The sequence below is a fragment of the Cupressus sempervirens genome, chromosome 8 (genome assembly GCF_028749045.1).
Source record: "Cupressus sempervirens isolate cs-2001-9-10 chromosome 8, ASM2874904v1, whole genome shotgun sequence".
NCBI classification, from domain to species: Eukaryota; Viridiplantae; Streptophyta; class Pinopsida; order Cupressales; family Cupressaceae; genus Cupressus; species Cupressus sempervirens.
The window spans coordinates 266938723-266954144 of NC_143125.1; the positions used below are offsets into that span (position 1 = coordinate 266938723).

A 15422-nucleotide genomic window follows, 5' to 3' on the forward strand; every position below is an offset into this window, starting at 1 on the left:
CGTGGGTGCTCAGAGCAACGTGAGTACACAACAGGTACCATAGAATCAGAAGAAAGTAGCAATGGTAGGACCAAAGGAGAAATTGCCGAAGTTTAATAGTGACGGGATGAAAGCTCCAATTAGACACTACAAGACATGTGAAACAATGGATGGCAAATGGTGTAACGGACGAGGATGATAGGGTCCGATAGTTTCTAGCGACCTTGTGAGGTGTAGCAATTGATTGGTTTGCAGATGCCGATCCTCAAAAATTAACTACATGGGTAGACGTTAGGAAGGAGTTCATAGCTGAGTTCCGACTGCTAAGGGACAACAACAAAATTGTAGCAGAAATATACAATACAAAGTAGGGAAAGAACGAAATGATCTATGTATATGCAAGAAGGCTGAAAGAGTTGGTGGGGAAGATGGAGAGCCCACCGACTGACTAATTAAAGAAACGATGGTTTGTTGAAGGGCTACGGTCGACACTAAAGAAGAAAATGAAGATTGTACCTCCAACATCATACACAGATGCGTATATTAGGGCGATGGACTTGGAGAGTGAGCAAAAAAAAGCAAGAAGAAGAAGCACAAATTGTTAGACTTAGACGATTCATCGTCTGAAAGTTGCAGTAGCGACGAAGAATCAAGTAAGAAAGTTCGAGCGTTGCAGAAGGATATGCTACAGATGATAAAGTAATTTAGAAATTTGAAAAAGAGTGTCGACTCAGTGAAGGGGGAATTGTGGTGTATGGATTGTAAGGAGGAGGGCCACACAAAGTGCTCCCTCGAAAAAACAATTTTGTGACATCTGCCAGATTGCAGAACACTCCACAAAGGAATGCCCGTTCAATATGAAGACAAAGGGACATCAGCAGGTACTACTGACGCAGGAAATATTCGCTGGAGCAGGAACAAGCACAAACAATAACGATGAAACCTTAGGAGGATGCCGCAACAATAATTGGCTTAGAAGGGGTGGTAATAATAATAACAATAATAACAATGGAGGCTGGAGTCATACAATACGATTTGAGTGGATGACTGATGATACAATGCCGTGCGTGCAACCTTTGGGGGCACTTCACCAGAGATTGTATCACGAAGGAAATGCCGCAGTTGTTATGCAGATGGTGTGGTCCAGGAGACCACGAGGATTCGAAATGCCCAAAGCAGGGGGTGAACTTGTTAAGCATCGGAACATGTGATGAGGAAAAATGTGCGACCACCTCTGGGGGCACTTCACTAGAGATTGTATCACGAAGGAAATGCCGCAGCTGTTATGCAGATGGTGTGGTCCGGGAGACTACGAGGATTCAAAATGCCCAAAGTAGGGTGTGAACTTGTTAAGCATCGAAACATGTGACGAGGAAACTTGTTAAGCATCAAAACGTGTGATGTGACGCAGGAAGTATTCGCTGGAGCAGGAACAAGCACAAACAATAACGATGAAACCTCAAGAGGATATCGCAACAATAATTGGCGCGGAAGGGGTGGTAATAATAATAACAATAATAACAATGGAGGCCGGAGTCATCCAATACAATTTGAGTGGACAACCGATGATACAATGTTGTGCGTGCAACCTCTGGGGGCACTTCACCAGAGATTGTATCACGAAGGAAACGCCATAGCTGTTATCCAGATGGTGTGGTCTGGGAGATCACGAGGATTCGATATGCCCAAAGCAGGGGGTGAACTTGTTAAGTATCGAAACATGTGATGAGGAAACACTAGCCATTACGTGTGAGCAAGCAAAAAAAGCAAAGTACCCTGATGTAGAGGAAGAAAACAGGAGGTTGTAGCAAGCACACACAGAGTTGGAAAAACAAATGGAAAAGGAGAAATTACAAACAAAAGACACTGCTGACACCTCGAAGAGGAACCTGGTTGAACAAAACATGATAAGGCAGGCAATGCAGATAGAAGTCCCTATAAAATTAAATGACCTTACAGTGCCTCAGTTACGGACGGTGATTCTAAATATGACACCACTTCCTAAAGCAACAAAGGAAACAGGAAAGGATGGTAGTGGAATGACTGCAACAGACCCAATGCTACTAGCACTCATGACAGGAAGACATCCAACACTGGTAGAGATGGGTATCCTGGAAATTGTACTTACGGACTAAGTCACAAGATTCGGCGAATATCAAGCTTGATATTCGGATATTGCCGAATTTGAAACTTGCCTAAAAAATTCGTTAAAATCCGCTGTTCATTCGGCTGCCAAAAATGGACTTCATCAAATAAATTTAGAAATTGCCGGCAGAGTTTGTAGGGTGTCGTTGAGCAAAAATGTCTATAAAATCTGACGCGAATGAGAAGAAAATCCAATTCAAATGAGCAGAGTTTGTTGAGGCCTGAAGCGTTTGTCCCGCGTAGAGTTTGTTGAAGCGGTGTTTTTCGTTGAAGCGACACTTAACTCCTCTCCCGCGTCCTGCCTTGAACCCTACGCAAGCCTGCGATGCATTTATTTTTCGCGATTTCAATAGATTACATTCCCAATTGCTCTCAAATTGCTCTCAAGTTAAGAGTTATTTCTGAGTAGTCGGTTCCTTTCACACTGCATTTTTCATAATTTAAGGACCTGCTTTTACAATGAATGGTTGTTTTTCATTTATTGATTTTATTATATTATTTGATTTTTCTAAGGTCGGACGAGGGAAATATTCTGAAATTTTGTTATATTAAGATTTATTTCTCTTTTGAATGATAGATTACTTTTTAAAGTTCTAAACTTTATATTTAAATAACTTTTTCCCTTTATAAATATCAAAACAATTTTAAACTTACTTATGTCTTGCTAATTCAATGCTGATAATTATGCTGAAATGATACAGTTTTATTTTTGTAGATTTGTAACTTTGTAATAATATGCATAAGTTTTTACTTTTCAATAGGTATTAATTTTATATTTTGTTTTGTTTTTTTAATATAGTTTTTAGATATAAAATTTGTATATAGTTTTTTATTAATATAATTTGTATAAAAAATTTATTTCATTTTATATAGTTTTTGAAATCAATTTAATCCTTTTATAATTCTTTGTAATCTATTTTGTAATAGTTAATTCAATATTTGATTATTCTTTAAAATTGACTTAAAATAGTGATATATTGATTTTTAATTAACATAGTTTGGAAAACTTTTAAAATATTAGAGTTTAGAGAAAATTAGATTGCTATTAATATGTTTACTTTATTTTGATTAGTAAGTTTATAATTTTTATTATAATTTAATAAATAAATAGATATATTATAATATGTTTAATAAATGTATATTTCAATTTTTAAATAATATAATTATTAGTGTAAAAAGTTGAACTTTAACATGTTTAATTTTAAATTAACATTTTTAAATTATTTATTGAATTATTTTGTTTTAAAGTTTGAAATAATAATATATTGTTTTGTTTTTAATTCTATAGATTGTAATATGGCTCCCCACAAATCAACTTCGGAGGCGTGGAAACATGTGACTCAAAACGGTCCTAATAAAGCTCAGTGTAACTTGTGTTAGAAAGTTATTACTGGAAGTTTAACAAGGGTCATGGATCACTTGCTTGGTATTACAGTAGGTAAAGGTGGGGGTGTTACTGCATGTCCAGGTGTGACCCAAGAGCTTAGGGCGATTTTAGAGAAAGAGTATTCGTCTTCTATTGCTCAAAAGATGAAGAAGGCACAAAAGAAACAAAGAATTGAAGACGTCTCTAGATTCACATCAACTATACCGTCATCTTCATGTCTACCTCAGGTTGTAAAGGCAACAAAAGAGAGCGGAACTCTGAATAGCTTTTGGAAACCATGTGAGAAACAAGTAGTTGATGATTTACTAGCTGATTTATTCTATACTAGTGCAATTCCTTTCAATGTAGCTAGAAATCCACTTTATCGTGTTGTATTTCAAAAGGCTGGAGAGTTTGGCAAAGGGTACATACCTCCTTCTTCTGAGGCTTTGAGAACAACTCTCTTAGAGAGGTCAAAAGATAGAGTGACTGATAAATTAGCGGTGGCCAAAGCCTCTTGCAAGGCAACAGGGTGCACTATATTGAGTGATGGATGGTCGAATATCTGTCAAAGACCATTGATTAATGTTTTAGTGTCTTGTCCCGAAGGTGTTGTATTCTTGAAGGTTATTGACACTATGAATCATAAAAAAACTTCTGAATATATATTCAGATATTAGAGGAAGCAATTCTTGAAGTAGGGGTTGCAAATGTGGTTCAAGTGGTTACTGATAGTGCAGCAAATTGTGTGGGAGCTGGCAAGCTGATTGTAGAGAAGTACCCAAAAATTTATTGGAGTCCATGTGTAGCTCATTGTTTGGATTTGTTGCTTCATGATTTGGTAAAATTTCCTTGGATACATGAAGTAACTCATAGAGGAAGAGAAGTTGCGAATTTCATACGAAATCATCGTCTCACATTGAGCCTTTACAGGGAACATGCATCTAGAGAGTTGTTGAGGCCTTGTGATACAAGATTTGCTTCATTTTATATCACTTTGAGAAGAGTGGTTGAAGAGAAAGCGGCTTTACGATCTGTAATTTGTTCCAATGAGTGGGAAAATTCAACTCTCTCAAAAAGTGGTAAGGAGAAGATGATAGAGCAAATTGTTTTAAATAGTAGCTTTTGGGAAAGTGGGGCAAAGGTTTTAAATATATGCGGTCCAATTGTTGATGTGCTTCGCATGGTTGATGGTGACACTCCTTGTCTTGGAATGCTTTATGAAAGCATGGACCGTTGCAAGGAAGCTATTCAGAGAGCACTAAATAATGTGGAAGCAGAGTACATAGAGATATGGGAGACTGTTGATTCAAGATGGAAAATGATGCACACTCCTTTACATGCAGCAGCTTGCTATTTCGAGCCTAAATTGTATCACATTGATAGACAAGGTGATGCTGAAATTATGGCAGGGTTTTATGAAGCCATTAGTAGATTTGAACCATATCCAACAATCGCATCTCTAATTAGAGAACAATGTTGGAAATACAGAAAAGCGAAAGAGATTTTTGGAATAGCAGCAGCCAAATATGATATGACACGAGATGAGGTACCTAGTTATAGATGGTGGATGAGCTATGGGGCAGAAACTCCTGAACTTCAGAGATTTGCCATTCAAATTTTGAGTCAAGGAGCAAGTTCATCAGCTTGTGAGAGAAATTGGAGTTGCTTTGACCACATCCATTCCAAAAAGAGGAACAAGTTGTTGTCTGGAAAGTTGGGAGATCTTGTCTATGTTCACAGCAATTTAAAATTGCTTATGAACAAATCAACAAATGAGTCATCTTCACAACAACAGACTTTGGAAGACATAGCAGTACCAGACGTAGATGAGCTTGACTTTTTTGAGGAAGAATTGGGTAGTGATACTGATGATGATGCTACACCATTTGAGCCAAGTGCTCTTGATTACTTCGAGCTTTCTTGAAGCTATTAAGTCTTGACTTTTGATTGTACCTTCGCAACAAAAAAATATCTTTGCTATTGTGATTTCACATGTTTCTTATGTTTTGTACCTAATAAATGCCTATTGGGCTTATGAAGTTGTGAGATCTATTTAGCAATTTTTACTATTTTGATAATTGATAAGATATATTACTTCTAGAAAATAATTAAAATTGTATAAGGCGAATTTAATTCGAATTCTTTCCTGAATTTTTATTCTTTCCCGAACTTCATTCGAATTTTATAGTTGCCGAACTCGAATTCGAATTCGAACCTTGTGACTTAGCTTACGGACACAACAGTAGATGGAGGGTCAGGCGTAAACGTGTTACAAAAGGATATATGGAAAAAGTTGGGACAACCTACGTTGTGGCCACCTACATTTCAATTACTCACTGTGGATCAACACGGAATCAAGCTGTTGAGAACCTTGATGGCACAGCCTGTAACCATCGGAACACAACCATTTCTATTAGATTTTGTGGTCATTCCGCTAAAAAGAAAAGGGTATGATGCTATCCTTGGACGGGGTTGGTTGGTGCAAGCAAAAGCGAAACATGATTGGAAACAAAATCCTCTATCCTTGGAACATGGAGGCCGAAGATTTGTAATTGACTTGCATATACAGATGGTAGGGCAGGAAGCAGCGTTGTCGAATTCCTAGGGCGAAGGTGAAGGGGACGACGAAAGGAAGAAGAGAATGAAACCTGATGAAGAGGGAGTATTGAGACTAGGAGGGTCTAACGATGACGACCTAGACTAGGTGAATGACCTACTCCATTGTCAGATGGAGGACTACGAGCTCTTTCTGAGCTGTAATATGTTAAGGGTCAACGAAGGTGAGAAAGGAGAGGAAAATGAATGTTTGAAGGAATATAGAGAAGCAGAAGAAGGAAAGGCGGTTACGACTAAAGCTGAAGGAAAGAACATACTGTACGAACCCAACAAAAGGAAAGATTCCACCATATAGTACACGGTGAATGGACCGCGCGGAAAGAAAAGGTTACATTGCACCATAGATTTAGTAGAGGGGTACCGACGACAAGGAAAACACATTGTATGGTTTGCACAGGAAATAGAGAGGAAGGGCTTAATAGAAACTTCAGTAGTACGGAGTGAAGGTTCTAAAATCAAGAATACAGTTATTGATGGCAAGGAGTGCAAGACGACGGAATTCATGGTACCAACTTTAATGATCTCAATTGAGAACAAGTTGGGAGATATGGAAAGTCTAAAAGAAAGGTTGTACAATTTAAATAAAATGGATGAGCAACGACTGCAGGCACAATGGGCCACAAAAGTTACACAAAACAGTTGTAAGGTATGGCATGACAAGCATTTAAAATTGAATAAATTTCAACCAGGGTAATTAGTTTTGAAGTATAATGGGCGGAATGAGATCAAACCAGGAAAGTTCAAAATGAAGTGGGTAGGGCCATACAAGATACGCGAAGTTGGCAATAATGGAGCAATCGAATTGTGGACGTTAGACGGGAAGGAAGTGCCTGATGCAGTGAACGAGTCGAAGCTGAAAATCTACCATGAAAGAAATAATGTGCCTCCGCATACGAACAATTGGGAGAGTATAAAAATAATAAATATTAATGTATATATGTAAAAATAAGTGTAAAATAAAATATTTTAGAGTAAACTGAAGAAAAGAGATAAATACTAATATGCGTAATGAGGAAATATGGTAGTAGGACAAGCATACCGTACGATATCAAGAAACTAGCAGGAAGTATGCATTCAACGCATACGGTCTTGGCTAGGAAACACGAGAACATTTCAAGTTGAATACTGTATAGCTACAAGGAAGCAGAGAAGGCATATAAACTCATCATATGGTCAACTGAGATTGTGAAGAAGTATTGTACGGCCAGCTAAGAACGTAGAAAGGAGAACTCATCGTACAACCACTCAATAGAAAGGAGGAGCTCATCGTACGTCAACAGGAAGACATAGTCAATCGTACGAATGTACGACACAAAGGAAGCATTATAAAAAAGAAGAAAAAAAGGAGAGACATCGTATGGAGAAAGCATGAATAAACACATCGTACGGTCTTTACGACCTTCACACAAGCGAAAGAAATATGGGCGTATTGCACAACCTTGATCAGGACACCATACGACGGAAACGAGACAGGAAGAAGTGACTCGATCATACAGTTGTACAGTATAAGGAGGACAATAAAATAAACACATCACCGTACAGACAATAGAACATCGGGAGTGATTCCGTACAGTTGTACGAAGATAAAGATTAGAAGCATGCAAGCCAAGTCCATTGTATGGCTCATACACGAGTTATAGGTGGTTGTACGACCACCGTTATAGGTGACGCAAAACACTTAGCAAGTGAGACAATATTGTACGACCTTCGAAATGAGAAGAGGGTACAAAGAAGTTATAAAACATCATTTCATGACCGTACGACATAAATTGATACAAGAGACGACATAGAAGAAGGGTGATAGGAGGTTCTAAAAAATAACAAAAATAAACGATGACAAATCAAAATAGCTGATAATGAATAACGTATGGTGCCGAAGGGAAAGACATAAACAGGTAGTGAAGAAAACATAAGCGGTTGGCAAAAAGAGTATGGGATCGGAAGAAAATCACAAAAATGGCGTGTTCCATGGACTTTTGTGTGGGTTTGAGGGTGCTATTTTGGTCTTGGCGGTGGGGGCACTACCCCTCAACTCCGCTAGGGGCGTTGCCTTCTAGACCCCCAGTCAGTTCAGTTATCAGTTGTGGGAAGTGTGACTAGTTGATGAGACCTAGAGTTGCTGCAGGCATGGAGTGTTTGTATGTCAGAGGTGGAGAGGGCATTGGAGAAGCCTTTCGAGAGGGGTGCTATGCTTTGAGGCACTCAAAGTAGGTGTTGGACATGAGGCTGTTGTGGTGGATGCATAGAGAGCTCGGAAGGAGCTGCATCCAGTTGGAGGTAGTAGAGCGACACTTGGCTCAGCGTACCCACGAGTCAGAAGTGGAATTGGAGGCATAGAAGGTAGTATAGGTGGCTATCAAGGTTAGATTGGCTAGGGAGACAATATTGTGTTAGCAGAGGCTACAGATGCAACATGTTTTTGGAGACTAGTTTGGTGCAAGCATGGGAGGAATGTGAATTTGATGTGACGGAGAAAGATCTATTTTGTTAGTCACAGTTAATGTATTCCATTTTGTTAATCTGTTGGTAGTTGTCTTCCGGAGATGACTTTACTTTTTTGGGGGGGGGGGGGGGGGGGGATGATGTTGTTGGTAAATTCTATATTGTAGCCGACAGATAGAATTGTATCCAAAAGGGCGCGTGATGGTTGAGTCACCCCTTCAGGAAAGTATATGTACACCGTCCGGAAGGGACTTTGGATCATCGTCATAATAACTGTAATCATCATAATCATATTGTAAGCATTGGAGTGCATATTGTGTATATGAATAAAGTATCTGTTCTGTGTTATATCTTACTGTACTACATGCGATAAGTATCCTTTTACCCTGTATAGTAAACATGTACATGAACACATACAATTGTAACATGGAAACCCAATGCGGGAGAAAACTACGACAAATTAATTGCTTTATATATAACTTTGATCTTTTACAAAATTTTGTAGGCTCCAACCTACAAGAGGCTCCAACCTTGAATTTTATGAGCACCAACCTGCCGAAAGCTACAACTCCCACAGTTCGCAGGCTCCGACCCAATGGAAGCACCTACTCCCACTTCTGATATTAAATCTGAATTTCCACCTGTCTTTGTTGCTTTTGCAACTGATGATGGAAACTATGTAATTCCTTTTGCCTTGAAGTCAACCAATATTCCTCAAATAAATATATATTATTTGGCACTCCACACGCTGCTTCCGTGATTCTAATTATATATATATCAGATTTAATATCTGAATATATATATTCTTCTAGTTCTCCTCTGCTCCTTCTCTAGCTACTGACTTATTTCTTTCTCCATTATTCTTCTATTATTTATATCTTTTATTTATATAAATGCGACTTTTCAAATAAATGAGTCATCTCTTTTAAAAAATAAATTATATACTTTCATCAAGCTAATCATACTAAAACGCCTTCTATTATATTATTCTGATTTGATTAGTAATCCATGGTTCCCAAGAGATAATTTAATAATATTTGTTATTCATGCCCAAACCTTAATCGAGTCTTCCTTAAGCTTTTGACGGGTGAATTTATCTGCTGAAACCAGGTTCGATAATGATGACTGCCACTAGGTCTAAATACTCCAGATGGAAGGTGATATCCATATCATATATCTATTTGTAGACTGTCTTACTCTGCATATTCCACAATTGCTGCATATTATTAATACTCCCAATGCAATATATCGTTTCCTTATATGTTATCAGTTATGTCTCGATCAAGTTTTGTTGATCATACCATTATCGCCTGAATCATCCGCAGACCTTTAATAGCAACTTGGTCAGCCTTTGATTCTTTCAATCAATGTTTTATATAAATTTCTGTTCCTTGTTATTGCAGGTTATACTATGTAGCACTGCAGTACATCTTTTGTGACGTGGAATGCCAAAATTAGTTGCTGAAGTAGCATGATGGTTATCAAATATTTTGTTTTTCACCTAATACTTCATGATATTCTGGCTGTGATTTAACTTATATGATAATGGTCTTGCTATGATATTTTCATCGTATATGTTATATCGTCAAAGCTTCATCTTTTAATACTGGGCAGTATTCCATAACTCGTAGCTCACAAAAAGAATGTCACCGGTGCAAATAAAATATGTATACTGTATCTGTTGCTATACTAGTCCTATTACTGTTGATGATCCTTAATTATATACTTAAAATGCTGCCTTCTAATATTTGCATCCACGATACTTCATATACAGTTGCCATGAAACTCCAGAAATTCTTTATATGCTTAATATCACTAGAGCACACATTACTACAGCAGACGTACTACCTCCGCACTCCATATGAGGTGGAATAATATTGCTGGAGACTCATTATGTATTTGTGATTACAACCTGTGGCATAAAAACCTTGTCTCTTTGTTCTTCACGTTGACTCCTCTTTGTTTATTGAGATTACTTGTGTGTCTTTGTTGCTGACTTATAAATAAGACTCAGTCATACTCTCTTCAGCATCTGTCATCGACCACTTATCGCTACTTTTGGTTTTCTTAGAGATTTGATCTTCTTGTGATTCCATCCCGATATCCTCCATATAGGTGTTTTCACAAAAAACCTTTGAAGGACATCATTCAAACCTATATCCTTAGATCTTTTCCTTTTATTTGCCTGATTTTCTTTAATACATATTGTTGCTATGACTCTTCACTGATCTGCTATATATTACTGTTTGAATATCTTCATGCTGCATATAATGATTTTCTTTTCATTGAATCTATATTCCAGTACATTAACCAAATAGTCTTTTAATATATATATATCAAATCTGCATCTTACTTGACATCAATGACAATTCTTCCATCAGAAATTAGGTAGTTGACACATTTTTGTGAAAATTGTATTTTCTCCAAGTGCCGAGTGAGTGAGTGTGAGGAGCATTAATGATATCAGTGATTTATAGAGAAAAATGGCAACCTTTTTTCTTTGTTTTTTCTGTGTTTCACAGTTCAAATGTGTTTGGCAAGATAACTCGCCAAATTTCTAGAGAGTACTCGCTAGAAACTTGGCAAATCTGACTGGTGAGTTAACTCACGAGTAACTAGGCAAAATAAAAAAGTGGCGAGTCTTCACCCATTTGGTTGAGTACTTGCCGAGTTTACCAACTATGATTGTAAGCACATTCTCCTTAATGAAGATAAGGAAATAGGGGGAGAATAACTCCATTCTGTCAAGCTGGAATGATTCCCTCTAAAAGGATCAATATTATTTCCCCAAAATATCCTTCAAATTATTAGTTGTGAATGCAAATGTAAATGACATAGTTGATGTACATATGATTTGATTAATAGCAACTGCACGGAAGGTTCTTGCTTAAGAATTAGAATGATGCATTTCTTGCTAGTATTTCTAAATATCAAAATACTAACATTTTGATTTTACTTCATTGTCAATGCAGGAACTATCATATTTGATGATTCTACGTCTTGCATTTCAAAGTCTTGGGGTTGTTTATGGAGACCTGGGCACATCCCCACTATATGTTTATAACAGTACATTTTCAGATAACATTCCTGATAGTGATGATGTGATGGGAGCTCTGTCATTAATTATATATACATTAACCTTGATTCCTTTGATCAAATATGTCTTTGTGGTCATGAGAGCTAATGACAATGGAGAAGGTAACATAAGAGGACTGCACATCGCATTCATAAAATTAAAAATATTGTGCATATATGCAGCTCAATATCCCAGTTTTATCATCTGGGAATCTTTGACATTTGAACCCTGAGATCTTGGTTTATTTTAATCAATTTTTTTGATCCATTCTGATCTCTATGCCTATGCATATATCAAGCTTAAATATTTTGTTTTCCTATCAACCTTTTTGTTTACAAGTACTAGTCATGCTTGGCTTCGTAGCATTCATTTTAAATGTAATTTTATTAAAAATATCTTACATCGCTATGTTGTAGGTGGAACATTTGCTCTATATTCACTACTCTGCAGGCATGCTAATGTAAAAACTATTCCAAATCAACACCGAACAGATGAAGATCTTACAACCTACAGCCGCCATACAATAAAAGATAAATCATTTGCAGCACGAACAAAAAAATGGCTGGAATTCAAACTCTACCGCCGAAATGCACTCCTTATTCTTGTTCTTGTTGGTACCTGTATGGTTATTGGTGATGGGATATTTACTCCTGCTATATCAGGTAGTTGATTCTGAAGAATTTGGATTGTCTCTCCTTTCTTTCTGGTGGTTAGGATTGAATAACATATATTTATTTCAGACTCAATCTTCTTCTATATACTTTTCCTTTTGCTTGTTGAATATTCAGATTGTTTCCGATCTCAATTTTGTAATGATTTATGAATTTACTGATAAAGTGAAATCTAACTAATGATATAGATGCAAAGCATTAAAATGTCAATTTCAGGCCATCTTACAATTCAATTTACGAGCTTTATAGTAGTATGAAATTAGCTTTATTTGGGAGCACCATCACCTCCACGAGGACTTGACATATAATAGGAATGATGGAGAGGTGATAGAATAGTGCCAACCATGTATTTTTAATGACCGCAAGGAAAACACAGTAGCATAGAATGAAATTAAGTTGCAGATCTGGTCTTGAAGAGCTCAATGACTTAGAGACAAGACATTCTTTATATAGATAGTGAAGAGATGATTAGCTTGCAGATTTGAAATTTAATTATGGTGTCTTTTTAGACAAACAATATTTCAAGATAAAATTTAAACTATTTATGGATTGATTGTTATAACCCCCAAATGAATCTATTGTAAAATTTGAATTTCTCATAAATATCAAAATTTCCATGATATGAATGTCAAATTAAATATACATAATAAATATGTGTTGCGAAATTATAACTTACATGTCTAATTATTTAATTCACTTTCACATATATATAAATATATATGCATATCTATATATATACATACATGTATATATATATAAATGCCCTTAACCAAATAATATAAAGTATTGAAAAGAACAAGAACAGCAACAGCAGAACTCCTTGTATTATTCGCATATGCCAAGAGATTACATACAGATGATAAGATGCTTTACAATGATCCCAGATGGGTTAGAAATACTTCCCGCCGAACCTTCCCGAAGGAGTCTGTTGGTTACATAACAATACTAATCTACCTGTCGGCTACAAAATCTTTACCGACAACATTAGCCTATCGGCTGCAGAGTTTCTACTGACAACATTTTTCATGTAAAAAGATTAGTCATTTTGCATCTAGATGTCCAACTAGAGTGCCTAAATATAATCCTAAGCCTTATACATCTAAATATACTATGGAATGCTATTATGCTAGTGAAGGAGTATTAGATAATGATGATGATGAAATTGGTTTTATTGCCATTAAAGATGAAAGTCTTGTAAATGAGGACTAAACATTAGTTTCACATGTTGAGAAGAAATCAGAATGGATCACAGACAATGGATGTTCATATCATATGACAGGTGATAAGTTTGTGCAATTGAAGAAGTATGATGAGGGAGTTGTTAGATAAGGTTGATTACAATCCTTTTTTTGATTAAAAGCAAAGGTTTTATTACTCTTGATGGTAAAACTAACACCGATGATGTCTTATTTGTTGATGAACTGAAGCATAACTTGTTGAGTGTTGATCAGTTTGTGGATAAGGGTTATTATTTGCAGTTCAATGATGGAAGATGTACAATCAAAGATCAGCCAAGGAATATGATTGCATTTGGTACTATGTCCAAAGGTAATGTATTTCAGTTAAATCCTTTTGAAGTAAGTTGTTTTGTTGCAAAGATTGACGATAGTTGGTTATGACATGAGATTTTGTCATGTGAACTTTGATAATATGGTAAGGATCAGTAATTTAAATGCAGTCAAAGATTTATCTAAGATAGTGAAGCCTACTAACATGATTTACAAGGAATGTGTGATGGCTAAATAGACCAGGAGTAGCTTTTAGAGAAAAACACATTTAGTTAAAGGAAGATAGGATTTGGTGCATACAAATCTGTGTGGTCCTACTAAGACAAGAACATACTATGGTGAGAGATACTTTATTCTTTTTGTTGATGACTATTCTAGGATGATGTGGGTTGCATTTCTCGAGGAGAAATCTGAGGCCTTAGACAAGTTTGAGATTTACAAAGCGAAGGTAGAAGATGAATCATTTTTGAAGATCAAATGCTTAAGATCAGATAGAGGTGGAGAATTCACATCAGATAGATTCAATGCACATTGTGAAGAGCATGGAATTTTCAGATAAACGTTAGCTCTTAGGCTTCTACAACAAAATGGGGTAGGAGAAAGAAGAAATAGAACAATACTTGATACTAGGACTGATATTTGAAGGTAAGGTACCTCATGTTCATTAGAGAGAAGAAATTACTTCTATAGTTTGTATATTGAATAGAATTTAGATCGGACGTGGTACAAGTAGAACTTTATATGAATTTTGGTTTGGTCATATACCATTAGTCAACAATTTCATAATTTTTGGTAGCAATTGTTATATCAGAAAAGATGATGAGGTATGAAAGTTTGATTCTAGAAGTGACAAACGTATATTCCTTGGATATTCAACTAAGAGCAAAGCACATAGATGTTATAATCTAAGATTGAGGAAGATGATTGAAAGTGCTAATGTGAAGATTGATGAAAGATTTCAAATACAAGAAAGAACATTTGATTATGATTCAGATAATGAAGCAAATCAGGTATCTATAAGTCAAAACTCTAATCAGAATTAGAATAAAGAACAAGAGTAATTCTTTGAAACTGATAATGGGATACTGGTACAGATTGAAGAGCCAAGAGAAGCACCTAAAATGATGGGAACACAACCCAAGAACAGAATGGAAACAACAGAAAAGGGAAATTATATTAACTGAGAAAATAAGCTAGTACAAATAGTACAGGAAAATAAACTTCAAAACATGCCCTAAGGGCTTACAATGGCATAAATCTGGAGATAAATTCTCCTTATGGTACCTCCTCTCAAACTCCACTCCGAACTGCCTTTTACAATGCCAAAAATCTCCTTAAATAGACCTCGGAGGGTTAAGGACTAGGAGTACATTCTAGAAAGTGCTAGTAGGCATCCACCGACCAAATAGAAGGTTCCAAAAGCGGCGTTAGAAGTCGGTGCAAATCTAGAAGAATCCAGAAACGGTAACCGAACTTTCGGGAGGCATAACTTTTGAACCGTAGCTCCGATTGACGAACCGTTTACATTTTTGGAAAGCTCTCGAAGCGCTCTATAGCCCTATGGACAAGCTTTGCTCGTCCCCCATTTTTGGTCCTTTTTGAAGTCATTTAATGCC

At 36.5% G+C, this 15422-nt stretch overlaps 1 protein-coding gene across 1 annotated transcript in view; it reads left to right on the plus strand.

The window, feature by feature from the left end:
- Positions 1-15422, plus strand: part of LOC149542480 (potassium transporter 10-like) — a 68773-nt gene that overhangs the window by 14761 nt on the left and 38590 nt on the right. Inside the window, exons 2-3 of the mRNA XM_089797422.1 lie at positions 11524-11749; positions 12044-12289. Coding sequence (XP_089653548.1) covers positions 11524-11749; positions 12044-12289 — 472 coding nt within the window. The remainder of the gene's footprint in view (positions 1-11523; positions 11750-12043; positions 12290-15422) is intronic.